The 14,579-nt window shown below is 39.8% G+C and overlaps 1 protein-coding gene across 2 annotated transcripts in view; it reads left to right on the plus strand.

The window, feature by feature from the left end:
- The window catches only part of POLR3A (RNA polymerase III subunit A), a 117,535-nt gene extending 104,789 nt beyond the window's left edge, over positions 1-12,746 (plus strand). For both annotated transcript variants that reach the window (XM_089682537.1, XM_089682538.1), the window contains 4 exons: positions 1,567-1,731; positions 4,796-4,927; positions 5,699-5,831; positions 11,331-12,746. In XM_089682537.1, coding sequence (XP_089538663.1) covers positions 1,567-1,731; positions 4,796-4,927; positions 5,699-5,831; positions 11,331-11,482 — 582 coding nt within the window. In that variant the 3' untranslated portion in view covers positions 11,483-12,746. The remainder of the gene's footprint in view (positions 1-1,566; positions 1,732-4,795; positions 4,928-5,698; positions 5,832-11,330) is intronic.
- Positions 12,747-14,579: the final 1,833 nt, after the last annotated feature.

The following is a 14,579-nucleotide window of genomic DNA, read 5'->3' on the forward strand; positions in this document are numbered from 1 at the left end:
GTGTTTTGACTCTGCCCAGCAACAAGTTGGTAAAAAAAAAAAAAAAACGCAAATTGTGTTCAAAAAGCTCTGCAATATGGACAAAACACAAACGGCATTGGTGTGAACCAGGCCTGAAATCCATTGAAAATTCAGCAAAAACGCTTCAAAAACATACATGTTACGGTTTTTATGCATTTTGCGCTTTTAATCTGCCCAGCAACCAGAAGGACAAAAAAATTGTTTTTTGAAAAAACGCATGCAAAAACACAACACACTGCAAAACTGGCAAAATGCAAACTGCATTGGTGTGAACCAGGCCTGAAATGCATTGAAAACACAGCAAAAATGCATAAAAAAAATGTGCTGTGGTTTTGATTGGGTTTTTTATTCACATAACCTAAGAAAAACGCACCCTAAACATGGTGAAATAGCAGTTAAATTGTTGCAAAATTCCAGGTAAAATCATGGCAATATCACTATAAAGTTATGGGGTAAGATCATGGCCAAATCCCGGGAAAAATTGTGGGCAAAATTCTTATTATTATTATTATACAGTATTTATAAAGCGCCAACAGTTTGCTCAGCGCTGTACATTACAATCACGTTTTTCAGTGGCCATTATCCGCACCTTTTTTCCTGTCGGCAAAATGGCAATAACATTATTTTTGATTGCCATTATCTGGTGCATCCCTAGTATGTATAGAGTATACACTGTTACTAGTGGAGGAGGTGCAGAGACTTCTAGCTGAAGCTATGGGAGGCAGGACAGACCCAGAGTGTCCTGAGCTGTCGTCATTAGAACACTGCCTGGGTGGGAGGTACAGACCAGGAGTCTGACTCCGCCCACTACAGTAAGCAGGGAGGAAATACATCATAGCTTCCTGGAGACAGAACTACAGAGGGGCTGTGCCATGACCACTGGTCAGTGGAATAGGAGGAATAGCAGCCACTGGTCTTACAAACCGGAAACCACAGGGGATTAACGATTTTTTTTAAAAATCATCAACTTATTTCAGAGCAACTACTCAGTGAACCAGAAGATGGAGGACATATTCAGTGAAGGTAGGAGATCAGCAGCAAGGACATGGGGGAAAAACGTTTTTGCCTGGAGTTCTGCTTGAAGGAACTTCAGTGTTATAGCACAGATTTATCAGGGTCTAATCCCTGGTCTGAAGCCACTATCCATAAGAGACACAGCACTATGCTCTGCAAAACATAGTGTTTATTTCCTTTAAACATATAATTACAATAAAATTATTATCATTTATGTAAATATTTCTAGACCTGTGACTTCCTCTAACCTCCTAGTTGTGGTTGTAGAAACAAAATAAATATAAAAAGTTTTAGCAAAGTCCTGAAATGTCTCATAAACGGAGCACTCCATTTCACCAGGTATGACCAGGTATCATCGGGTATGACCCACTCTAAAATGCTTTTCAGCATAACACTTGTGCATGTATGAATGTTACCTTAGATGATGCAAATTAATTTTAGTTTGGAGAGTCTGATTAAAAGTCAATATTATGTACAGTAAGGGGACAAAAAAATAGAAAATTGCCAGATTTTTCTAATCCTGTTTTGCAGGTGGTGGTACAAGGCATTCCTGAAGTGGCACGTGCTGTTATACATATTGATGAACAGAGTGGAAAAGAAAAGTACAAACTTTTGGTTGAAGGTGATAATCTCCGTGCTGTCATGGCTACCCATGGGGTTAAAGGCTCACACTCCACTTCGAACAACACCTATGAGGTAGGCTTCTAAGTTATTACATTATCCATTAAAAAGATTGTAAAGTCTATCTTTTTTTAATAAAATAATAGTAGTCCCAAACCTCCTGTCTCGGTGTTTCCTGCTGGCGCTCTGGGCTCCTCCTCTACTGTATGTCTCCATCGCAAGCTGCATGCTGTGGGGGCAGATGCGCAAGCTTGCTGTCGAGTGTGGCTTTGTGTGTACATTGACAAAACACAGTGCTGCTCAGCCCTGCCCCCTCCTCTTTGCTCACTGGATTTGACTGACAGCAGCAGGAGCCAATAGCTCCCACTGCTCTCAGCAAAGCCTGTGAGACCAGGAAGAGAGGGAGAGAATACCTGCAGCCAGACTCAGCACTGCATAGATACAGGAGCCAGGGAAGTGTTTAGAGAGGGGGAAAGTGGAATGTTTTTTTTACTTTAAAGTGTTACTAAACCCAGGACCCTGCATTCATTAAATCCAGTGTTCTACAGTACACACAACATGGAAATGCAATTATTTTAGTAAATATAAACTGCTAAATACCTTTTCTCATCAGCAGTATATAGCAGTCTTGTGACTTCTATCAGTGTACAGGCAAGCACTGGTTAAAGCTTGTAGGAGGAGTTTTCATTCTCCTTTGACTGTCCCATGAGGCTGCATGACCCCTGACCCTCTATCTGGACAGTGCCGATTGGCCCTGTGCTGATCACATGCACCCTTCCAAAAAAAAACAACTCTTGCAATTCACACTAAATTGAGGATGTGCAGAGTGCCTCCTAGGGCTCTGTACTATTAGCATATAGATTGGGGACTGTGGAAGAAAAGGAGGATCAGAGAAGATGGGATCAAACCGCCTTTTTTACACATGTGGAGGATTAACCTCTTAGGTTCCACACTGAATAAAACAAGCTTACTTTACTGCAGAGAATACGTTGAGGTAAAACACCTTTTTACTTTACAACCACTTTAAGCTGTAAGCCTATATTTCATTTAAAGCTCATTTCACAGCAACAGGGTGTGTAGGCATTAAAAGGTGTTTTTCCAGCTTCCTGTATTCAAACTTTATAGGGATTTTAGCCCACAGCTTTGCTTTAGGTAATCTGAATACCAGAAAGCTTTGGGGACACTTGGAGGTCACTGGTTTACGATCACACTTAAACACAATAATAAATACAAAGATTTTTATGAGCAAATCCACTACCGATTACCAAGTGTTCAATCATAGTGTTTATGCAAATAATATATTTATTTATTGCTCATGCATAGCAATGCTTTGTGATTAATCACAATGTGATCATTTTATGTAACCACACAGTACATTACACAGGCTTCATTGCATCCTTACAACTGGGTTATATGCAGCTACCGGTAATTGGACACTGGCAAAAAAAAAGCTGCTGGGATATCCATATGTGATGGACCTCTTCTCTCCTCTTCATTGAGAGATGCTTACCTGCCTTTGGAAGTCTTTCTTGTCTGTCTTGGATGGTGATTCTTAAATCAAGACTTGGCTGCACCATAGTGACTATGACTTTTTTGCAGCTTCTGTAGCCACCAAGGATCATACCCAGACCTCGCTGCATGGAAAACTTGGTGCCAGTCTGCAATGTTGCTGCAGCGGGTCAGAGCAGAAGTGCTTTAAACATTAATTCTGTGTATGGGTTATGTTTGTTTTGTTTATTTTCTTTTGTTTTTAAACCTTGTGAGGTGGGGGGGGGGGTTTCCCACTGTTCCACCAGGAGTGCAGTTTGTCCAGGATGGCAGGAGTCATGAGAGTCCTTGTTCTACATGAGAACTTGTATTTCTGGAGGATGTGGTGGCTATGTTGTACCTATTTTCATTCTGATGTAAAGTGATCTTGCACTGCCTTACCTTATAGGTGGTTTCTCAGCCTGAACAGCCCATCTCTGCCTCTCTGCACGCTGACCAGTGCCCATCTTCTGATTGCATCGGGCACAGAAGGTGGTGATAGCCTAACCCTAAGAAGACACTCTCCTCCCAAGTATTTTGCCCAACAGTATCTTCTTGAGAAAATCTTTGTGTAAGTGGGCATTTCCTGTGGTAGATTCTGCCATTTGCTGCTTTAATGAGCTGACTCCCATAGATATTAGCATGTTTGAAGATCTGGTAGATAGAGGCACTCTTTAAAGCTATCTTCTCCTTGGTAGGGCCCGCCATGCAACTGGCTGTTGCTGCCATGGTTGTCTGTCATGTCAGACCATTGTAGTCTGGATTAAAAAAAATATATGGCCTGTTACCCTGGTACAGTCCTTACAGATGCTTCTGTCCGGTCAGCTGGGACTGTTGCCTGTGGCTTTGCACTACTGTGTGAATTCCTTGGTTGATACATTCTGTGCTAAATTTCCAGGATGGGGTTTCTTTTTATCCACATGTGCAGGATCCCCTGGCTAAAATGTTGGTTAGCTGAACTCGTTTTCAAGAAACACTTTATGGAATCCCATAGTGTATGACTATGCTGCCAGTGTCCTGTACTGTGTGATTAAGATGAGAGGAATTTGAACTTGCTTGTAAATTCTATATCTTTGGTGTACAGTACAAGACACAGGCTGCCGTCCCTTCCATTCCTTGGTTTACTCTGCATTGCTTGCTAAAAAAAAAATTGAGGCCTCTTCGTGTGGTAGGTTTATACGGCAGGCTCCCAGTGGGCATACCCTCAAAAAATGTTGCCAGTGTCAAATCACCTGAGAGTACACTGTTATAACCCAAGGTGTATGAATATGCTGTGTCATGTACTCCAATATATAGAATTTACAGGCAAGTCAAAATTTATCTTCTTTTGGGGTATGTTAAGGGATATAGATCAACTCCTTCTATTGCTTGCAAAACCCGGAGTGTGCTGGGAGTGGAAGGAGCAATGCTGGGCTGTCCTATCAACTTTGTTTACCCAGTGTCCAATCTCCTGAAATCTGCAACATAACCTAATGTACCTGAACACTTCAGCTTGTGTGCCTTAATGCACTCCAGAGAAACGATTTTACAGTAAGTTGAAAAAAATCGTTTTGCCAATTTTAATGCACTACACTTATTCTATAAGATGGTTTATTATTTAATATGTGTTTAGGTGGAAAAAACTATTGGTATAGAAGCTGCACGCTCCACAATTATAAATGAGATCCAGTACACCATGGTGAATCATGGGATGAGTATTGACAGACGCCACGTCATGCTTCTGGCTGATCTAATGACTTACAAGGTAGGTTTAAAGTGTAGAGTTTAGTTTGCAAAAGCGGTACACATGCAAAATTACTATTTTATGCATATTTGTTCTAAAATATGTCCTCCATTTTATCCCTTTTTTTTAATTTGTTTACTTCCAATAATCTGATATTCCATTTACATTAAAATGGTGGCTTGATCATTTATGATCAAAAATGCAACCATAACCTTTTTTGATCTGAGTGAATGTTGTTGTAAAAACTGTCATTTTAGAAAGGTAAGCAGTCAGGGCTTTTTTTTCCTCCTTTTTATAATGCAAAATGGTTCTTGTAATCCTTAGAAGAGAAGTATAACCAAAGCTATTTTGACTATGCTTCTCCTGTAGGTCACAGTATGCAGTTTGTTTTGCACTTCTGTGTCCTGTTTTCAGCCTACAGCAGGCTAAAGCCTGCCATTGGCTGGTGTCACTTAGCCAGTCCAGGCTCTGAAAAGATCCCGACCATATGGTCAGGATCCACCTTGAAGCCTGGATCAGCACCTGGCTCAGGCTCTAAGTGATGCGCCAAGAGCATAAGCCAGCCGCTCCCTCTACAGCTCAACATTCCAGTGAGCGCTAGAGGAGCAGAGAGCTGGAGACTGACAGTCGTGGCTCTCTGCTCAGAGCGGAGGGGAAAAGGGAGCGGTCAGTGGTCGATGCTGCATCTACCTAGGTGAGTATAAATGTTTAAGTCTATACTTCCCTCTTAATTTACTGTATGTTTGATGGTTATAAGCAGATTGCATACATTTTTTTTTTTTGCCTTTTAAGGGAGAAGTGCTTGGGATCACTCGCTTTGGCCTGGCTAAGATGAAGGAAAGTGTTTTGATGCTGGCTTCTTTTGAGAAAACGGCTGATCATTTGTTTGATGCAGCTTATTTTGGACAGAAAGATTCTGTTTGTGGTGAGTAGTGAACTTTCATCTTAGATAAGATTCATGACATTCCAGATTGGCAGCAACTAGTAGTCCTTTGAATGTTTTACTTTTCTTGATATGCCCTGATCAAGTCACTTCACTGCAAGTGCAATTTTATATTTATTAAACTTATTTAATCTACACTATTCAGCACAGCATGTTTATTTAAATTTTTTGCATGTACAGTATATGAGGCCTTTGAATATGCACAGAACTTTCAAGGATACTCTGAGCTTTGGCTACAGTAAAGCACCTTACATTTGAATACTTGTTAACCTAAACATTCTTCTTGAGTCCCCAAGGGGCCAAGTGTTTGTAGATCTGTGAGCCTTTGTACATTATAACAGCATATCTTAATCATACAGTACAGGACATGGGACTTGTATTCTTGGACCATGGGCTGTAGGCAGGCTACCTTCAGGTGATTGGAATCTGGCAAAAAAAAAAACTTGCTAGGGCCACACTTAGTGTGCACTCCTATATCCCCACTTACCACATTCACACTCCAGTTTTTGCTAGTATCTTTGAGATGGACTTGTTCTTCTCTAGAGAAATATTTTTTCTTTTTAAACCATTAAAATTTTTTCTTCTGACACTTCTGTCAAGCTGTTTGACTGCTTACTCCCTTGGATTATCTAGCAGTTTACAATTCAGTGTAATCATGGGGACCGTACCTAGACCCACTGTATCTGAGGTTGGCCTGTAATGTTTGCTTTGGGCACTTAATACTCACCTTGGCAAGGAGTGCAATGTGTGTGGTTAGCTGCAGAGTGTTATATTGGTCCAGGGCCCTAGCCCATTTCTATGGTTCTCAGACCCTGAATACCTCATCAATATGCCCATCATGAAGGGCAAAGCCTGAACCCTTTTGTAGGGCCACTAGGGGTTCCTGCTTTTTAGGAAGACAAACCTGCAGTGCATTGCACTTAATGTGCTTTTCATAGCCAGAGGAATCAGATGTTCTTCACTTTATTGTGGGTCCCCCTGTCATTTTTGCCTTTTAATGTTCTCACAGGCAATTTTCAAATTTGACAGTTTCCTAATCATACATTACAGGACACTGAGGCATTAATATTCATGACTATTGGGTTATTCAGATGAATGGACAGTGGACAAAAATACAGGGCTTCCCTCCCAGGTATAACCCTTCCAAGCTCAACCAAGCCTCATATTGTTATTTTTTTATCAAGCAACACAAGCAGGAGGGGAGGGTTCTCTGTGTCCTGTGATTTACTCTTAGAACATGCCTTTACAGGTAAACCAAAAATCCTGATTTCTTAATTGTACATTACAGGACACAGAGGAGTTATGTGACTGCTTGGGGTGGCATCCTAGAAATAATAGATCAAGGAGCAACCTGACCTTTGTGAAGACCCTTAGGTGGAACAAAATGGGGAATCTGGTTGTTGAAACAAAGCTGTAGAATTTGAACAGCTCAAACATCCAAGTATTGAAGTATCTACTCCTTAGGATTAAAAGAATGATAACAGTGTCCAGATTTAGGTGGATTGAGAAACAAATACCTTAGGTAAGAAGGTGGATTCAGACCTCAACACCGCCTTATCATTGTGAAGAATCAGGAAAGGTTTTTTGCAGCATAGCCAACTCAAAGACCCTTCGAGCCTGAGGCAATGGCAACTAAAAGGACAGCCTTCACATAAAAAGCAACAATGTCTGGGATGAAACTTTTGAGCTTCACACTGGTGTCCTGTGATGTGTTCCAAGAAAAGGATTTTACAGGTAAATCCTTTTCTTAATCTGGATCCATCTTAATCTGGAGGACTATACAGTTGGCTACACACCTCCCGGCTGACACACTTACTCCCACCGGCTTCAAAACAGCCAAAGGAGCACTGTGAGCATCTGAGTTATAGTGGTTCCTATATTCTGGACATACCACCAACCATCCAGTTTGTACTACATTCTGTGAGTACCTCACTGAGGAGCCATTTGCTTGGGAAATGCCGTTCATTTGTACAAGGGAGGTAAGACACAAGGGCTGAATAACATTCCTGCATAACTTCATGCAGAGTGCCTACAGGAAAGTAGAAATACTGCTCAGGGTGACGACTGTTCCCTTGTCCCAGTGCTGCTTCCATTATCTGACTCTGGCTCCCTCTTAGGTGTGTGCCATGCAGTCTGTCTGACAAAAGCAGAATTCTCTGCCAAAATGTCAGAATTCCTTGGAAAACATTTGGTGCTTCTAGAACCTTTGCTTTCCAGAGGCCAGAAATGCTACACTTTTTCCTTGTTCCCCATGATTCTGTGTAGAATTTGGAAGAGAAACCACTTACCCTACTTGATTGATATGAAGCGTTGATTATGCCGATTTTGTAGTAGTGATCGGAGTTTCTGTCCCTTGCATTTTGAGATACAGTCTACAGCTTTGATCCAGATGCTCTCTAAAGTGGGCTCACTATCTGATCCATTGCATACTAGTCTTTTCCTAGCAGCACCTGATTCTCAAAAACCCAAACTGTCCCCCATGGACACTAAAAGGCTGGCCCAGTCAAAAATGACTTTTCCCATATACTCAATTACACAAGGACTGGCCCAATCCTGTGAGAATATTCATTCCTCTCAATAATTTGCTAGGCTAGAAATTCTCCTATGAAAAGGAATTTAACAGGTTCCCGTACAGCCTATAGCCAGATGGCGGCCGGCAAAACACCTCGCCCCTCCGGGTGGACGCCATATGGCGTCCTTTCAGGCATGCACAGTTTGACTGTCCGCAGAGCCGCGCAGCGGCACGATCTGTCACTGGCCGTGTACCTCGGACACGGCCGATGACAGATCTGTATACCAGCCCCGTTGCCGGTACCATGTGACCTGCTGTGACCAATCACAGCAGGTCACATGACAGTTGTATACAATGGATGGCATGAAAGGAAGCCATCCATTGTAAACAAGTGTGTCTAGCTGTGAATGGTCACAGCTATCACATGCACAAGCTGGGCCAATCACAGCCCAGCTGTGTCATGTGATTTAGCTGTGGCCAAATCACAGTTAAGAAGAAAAAAAATCCTGAATAAATCGACTTCATTCAGGTAAATGCTTGCTTATAGCAAAGTAATTCTTTGCTATAAGCAAATTGTGTAAAAAAAAAAAAAAAAATACTGATCACTTTCCCAAAGTAGTACAATGTTACTATGGTAACATTGTACTACTTTGGTCATAGTGAAATATGAAAACAAATCTTAAAGAGAAAATAATAAAAAAATTTTTTTAAAAATTATAATTTTTTTTTTTCGTACTGTCACCAGTCAGTGTCCCTGATCACCGCCATGCCAGTTATATGATGACGCTGTACTGCACTGGTGACAGTATGTATAAAAAAAAAAAAAAAAAAATTGTGAAAATCATTTTTTTTATTCATTTCCAAAAAATTATGACAAAAAAAATACAACTTCAAAAAACTCGCCATGCCTGTTATGAAATACGTCTGACTGTATACTTTGCAAAAAGAAGCCAATTGGGGGATATCTGTACTGTTCATTCTTGGACCTCAAGAAATTAGATTGGCCGTCAGTACTTCAAGATTGATCAATTTTCAGATATATCCCATAGTTTGTGAACTCTATAACTTTCCTACAGACTAAATAATAAATACTAATTTGGGTTATTTTCACCAAAGACATGTAGTAGAATACATTTTGGCCTAAATTTATGAAGAACAATTATTTATTTGCAAACTTTTATACCAGAAACAAAGAAAAACGTGGGTTTTTTTTTCAAACTTTTTGGTCTTTTTTTTGTTAATTTAGCAAAAAATAAAAACCCCAGTGGTGATGAAATACCACCAAAAGAAAGCTCTAGTTGTGTGAAGAAAATAACATTTTAGTTTGGGTACAATGTTGTATGACCGCGCAATTGTCATTCAAATTGTGAGAAACCTGAAAAATGGCCTGGGCAGGAAGGGGGTAAAAGTGCCCGGTATGGAAGCAGTTAAGAAAAACTGGTCTGTTCCATTTGTGGATGCTGCATTTGCTTCCTCAGTAAACACCTTATAGTTCCCATTGAGGATAATCCTTCTTTCAAGGTTTGTTTTGAAGCCCTCTTAGAAAGCCTTATTTGCTCTTGTAGGTCCAGCCCTGCTGCAGCGTCTTATTTGCCAGACTTTTGCTAAATGGACAAGACTAATATAGACCAGGAACCTATCTTAGAAGACCCTGTTCTCTTAGAGCAAATACAGCTGATGCCCTCAGCCTTTTTGCTTTTTGTTGATGCTCTAGAGAATGTGATTCGCAGAGTATGATGCTTCTTCTACATATGCCTTTTGATGATGAATGCCTGTTTGGAGAATCCCATGATAAATTAATCAAGGAAGTCACTGCAGGACAGGTGCTTTTGCCTTCCACAGATAAGCCTAATTTTCCTACAGCTACAACATTTACATAGCAAAAGGGGTCTTTTCTGTCTCCCTAGGCAATAACCTCAAAACAAAGGCTTAATTCTTCCTTTTTGTTTAAAGCCCTGGGTTCCTAAGTTCACCAAGCCTATCCAGAAGCCCTTCACACAGAAGGAGGGGCCCAAAGGATGGTTGTACCAATTCCTTTTAGAAGAACTGTTTCAAGGTTTCTATTCAAACATATTTACAATCCTTAAAGAAACTGAGGGCATCTCCCCAATACTGGACTTAAGATCTCAAAACAGATATCTTCATGTGCCAAAATTCCAGAAGGAATTAACAAGGTCTGTCACCGTGTCTCTTGAACAAGGGAAATTTTGGACATCAGTAGACATGCAAATGCCTATCTGCTTAATCCCCCCCCCCTCCTTTTTGTCTCTTAAATTGTTCCTTCTTGCTTGCTTAAAAACTGCAGTCTGAGTGGGCGGAGTTATGTAGGATTGTGTACTAGGGGCTGCCCCAGCAATTGTTTGCTAGTGTCAAGTCAGCTGAAGGTACCTTGCATATATTTTATGGTCTATGAATACAAGTCATGTGGCCTGCACTGTACTCCAAGATGAGGAATTTACAGGTTAGTCAAAATACCTATTTTTATTTCATGCTGTGCTGTAGTTCCACCCCAGGCTAAAGCAGATTTTATGGGTGTTCCTATGGGGGAGTTAGAGCTCAGAACTAGGCCTCATCTCCCTCCCAATTGCATACATTCTGTCTATTCAGAGTCCTAGCAACACTGACTGTTCATTTACAATCTTAAAAGATCCGTCAGCGCTGTGGAGTTGTGTGTTCTGGCTGCTGGCAAACATCCAGTGTGCCAGCAGATCACACACACAGCCCTGCAGCACTGATTGGTCTTTTTTCTTTTTGAATTATGAAAGTATCCATCTTGCTCACAGTGTGGTTAGAAGGTGGAAGGGGTTAACAATACTGCTTAGCAAATTAAAGAAAGATCAAAAAGGGCATGGGGCATTTGGTAAAGATTCAAGGTACTATTATTACTACTTTAATTTGCAATTGTATTTTTCCTAGGCTGAACTTGTTACTTGACAAACCAGTACTCATAATCTTGTCTCTTCCATTAGGAGTCTCCGAGTGCATAATTATGGGCATACCCATGAACATTGGAACTGGACTTTTTAAGCTTCTGCATAAAGCTGACAAGGATCCTGATCCACCTAAGAGACCCTTGATCTTTGACAACAATGATTTTCACCTCCCTATCACTAGCACGTAGTTGAAAGTTATGTGAAAACACAAAACTTAAATTCCTCAAAGTGCATTTTACTCTAACCAGTTTTTCTTTTCATGAGGGAACATAGGTTTGTTCACCTAAAGCTTAAGCTTTAATATTCTGCTTTATAAATATTCTGTATGTATGCTGAAACACTGTGTAAATAAGACATGCAAAAAATGATGCTGCTGCTAAGGTTGTAACATAGTAACAGACATGGTGTGACAGACATTCATGAAATATTGAGTGCATTACACAGTCTGTTGCAATATAAATCAGTTTAATAAGACTGACTAATAATGTAAAAAAAAATGCAATGTATGAATTTTGTACATTTAGCTACCTGGCATTGAGATTTCATTGTGAATATGTTATATGCTGGAATATTTATTTAGAGTTTATTTAATAATTTTACACTCAGAATTGTCTTGGTGCAAGAATTGTGATCTGACTGTTCTCAGCTCTTCCTTGAAGGCACATTTTGCAAATGCACCTTTAAAAGTGAATTCCAACAACACCTCATTTTTCTGTCCTGTCCTAAGGGTAAAGCTGAGTTTTGTACATACAAATTGTCGCCATACCCTTATTTCATTGATTTGCTGCTCCTCACAAAACTTCTTCCTCTCTAAACACTAGCTAGTGTCAGTAAGTTTGTAATTTATTAGGTGTACCACTTGTTTAGAAGTGCTCAGTGTGCAAACCTTTACCAACCACTGGAGAGAAGAATATTTCACAGCCTTCATGTACTGTGTTCAGTCCTACTTGTTTAGCCCAAGTAAGAATTTACATTTGAACTAAAGGCTTTTACATTACTGTATGTGGCCTGTGTTTGCTTTGTTTTTTGTTTTATTTTCACCAAAAGTACTTAGTGCTCTGGATTGCCTTTTTGACCTTTGAAATGTTAGTGGCACCTAACGCTTCATTGTCTAAAAGTAACTGCGTGGATGACTGTGAATGCAGAAATTAAATTTTTTGATCAGCACACACAATTTTGTAGAATTTTCACTAATTTCTTCTATGCAGACAATAAGCACTTTACTGAAAAATATGGATTATTAGGTATTCAGCTGGAATGTTATGCTTATTGCAAAAAACTTGCAAATTCAGGTGATCTATTTGTCAGTAATGAATATGAAGTTTAGTTTTGCCTTTGTTGTAGAATGACTTTCGTTTTGCTTTTGTAGTTTTGCCTATGTATCTGGAGGCTTTTCAATGCTGTAACACAAGTCACCAGACTGTACATAAACTAAGCACTATTGCAATAAGACCAAGGCATTCAGTCACATAATTACATTTATTGCAGCTACAAAATCTCTATGTACTATGAATTACAACAGTCAAATGTTTTTGACACCGTTAATAAGATTCACATTTTTGGTAGCATTTTGAGCCAGCTATAAAATGGTTAACTTTAGTAGCTAATCTTTTTGTTTTTCAGCATAAAATCTTGTGTTAATGTCACACCTGCAATTTGTAGCTACATCAAAATACTTTTTTTTTTCAGGTAATATTTGGTGAAGTCAACAGTACAAAAAATGGCCACTGCCCCAGTCTATAACTGGCCTTCACAGCAAGGAGCACATGGAAGGGTGACGCATGTCAAACAATAAAAAAGAAAAATTCCCAGCTCTACTTGCCAACCAGCTTACAAACAAACCAAATGAGCCTGTCTAGCAGTATGCGTTAAAAACAGGGGTTTAGTTTGCACACATTTTAAATACATGCGTAAACTGCAGAGCATCTTCACGGCACTGTGATATTCTGCAGTTCCTAACTCTACAAATTTTGAGATCCCCCATAGTAGAGGCACATATATTTAATAGACTAAGGGCAGATGAACCTGAGGGAGCCCACCTCTCCTTAAAGGTGTAGGAGCGCACTGGACACCCAGCATATAGCACAATGTCATCCAAGGTGTCCAGTGTGCCCCCTAACCAACAAGTCAACAGTACAAAAAATGGCCACTGCCCCAGTCTATAACTGGTCTATAACAGTCATAACAGCAAGGAACACATGGAAGGGCGACGTATGTCAAACAATGAAAGAGAAACAGTCCCAGCTCAACTTGCCATCCAGCTTGCAAACAAACCACAGGAGCCTATCTAACAGTCAAACAATATTTGGTGAAGTGTCTTGGGATTACTTTGATGTTATATTTTAGAGCTATATCCAGATTGCAGGGACATGGTGGATACCGCGAATTCAAAGCATATACGTTGCCAGGTATTGTAAAAATGGTGCCAGTGACACACTGCACAAATATTTTTCTTCCTTCATAGATGGATATCTACAAATTCAAACAATGCAGATGAGGGGATTCATTTAGATGCTTGTTATGTTGTATAGCGCCTAAGGACATTTTAAAGATAATTTTTAGAGTATCCATTATGTGAATTTACTGTACTGTAATAACGCTCATTATTTGTTTCCCCAAGTAGTTTAGTAAGGGCGCATCTTTTTTTTCTTCATACCCAATACCTCTGACATGCTGTGCCAAAATATTCCAAGTGTGTCATTGTTGTTTGAATGTTGTTTAAACAGAAGTCAATTTTTCAAAAGGCAGGTGGTTTGGTTACCTAATTGTCTGTGGGCACATTAAGCTTACAGGACAATCAAATGTATGGCCACGTCTGAAATAAAAAGTGATTGTTTCTTTATCCAGAAGAAAAGGCGGGAGCACTTTAATCAAAGTTGACTAGCAAGGTATCTTCTTCAGTCTTCACCAAAGTTTGCTCACTGACTTAAATAGTCAATAGATTGCTAAACCCTAAGGCTCGTATTGGCAGTTGATGTGGTAGTACTATAATATAACACAACCTTTTGACCTTCCTGGGCCACACATAAAATACACTAACAATATAGCTGATAAGCAAGAAAAACTTTGGGCAGAACAGCAAGTTAATGATAACTGATATAGATAATGTGCTTATCTGAGTAATAAAAACATGTTTTTTCTTTGTATTTTTTATTTTAAGAGTAAAAGAGGGCAATGTAAAGCTAGTGTGATATTTGACATTGTTTTTGATAAACTAATACGTCAAATATTTTGGGTCTATGGATGTAGTAGCAATTTCCAATTGATTCTCAAGATCCTCATCAG

This window comes from Staurois parvus, unplaced genomic scaffold (assembly GCF_062004578.1).
Source record: "Staurois parvus isolate SC_StPar_1 unplaced genomic scaffold, SC_StPar_1.0 ptg000291l, whole genome shotgun sequence".
Lineage (NCBI taxonomy): Eukaryota > Metazoa > Chordata > Amphibia > Anura > Ranidae > Staurois > Staurois parvus.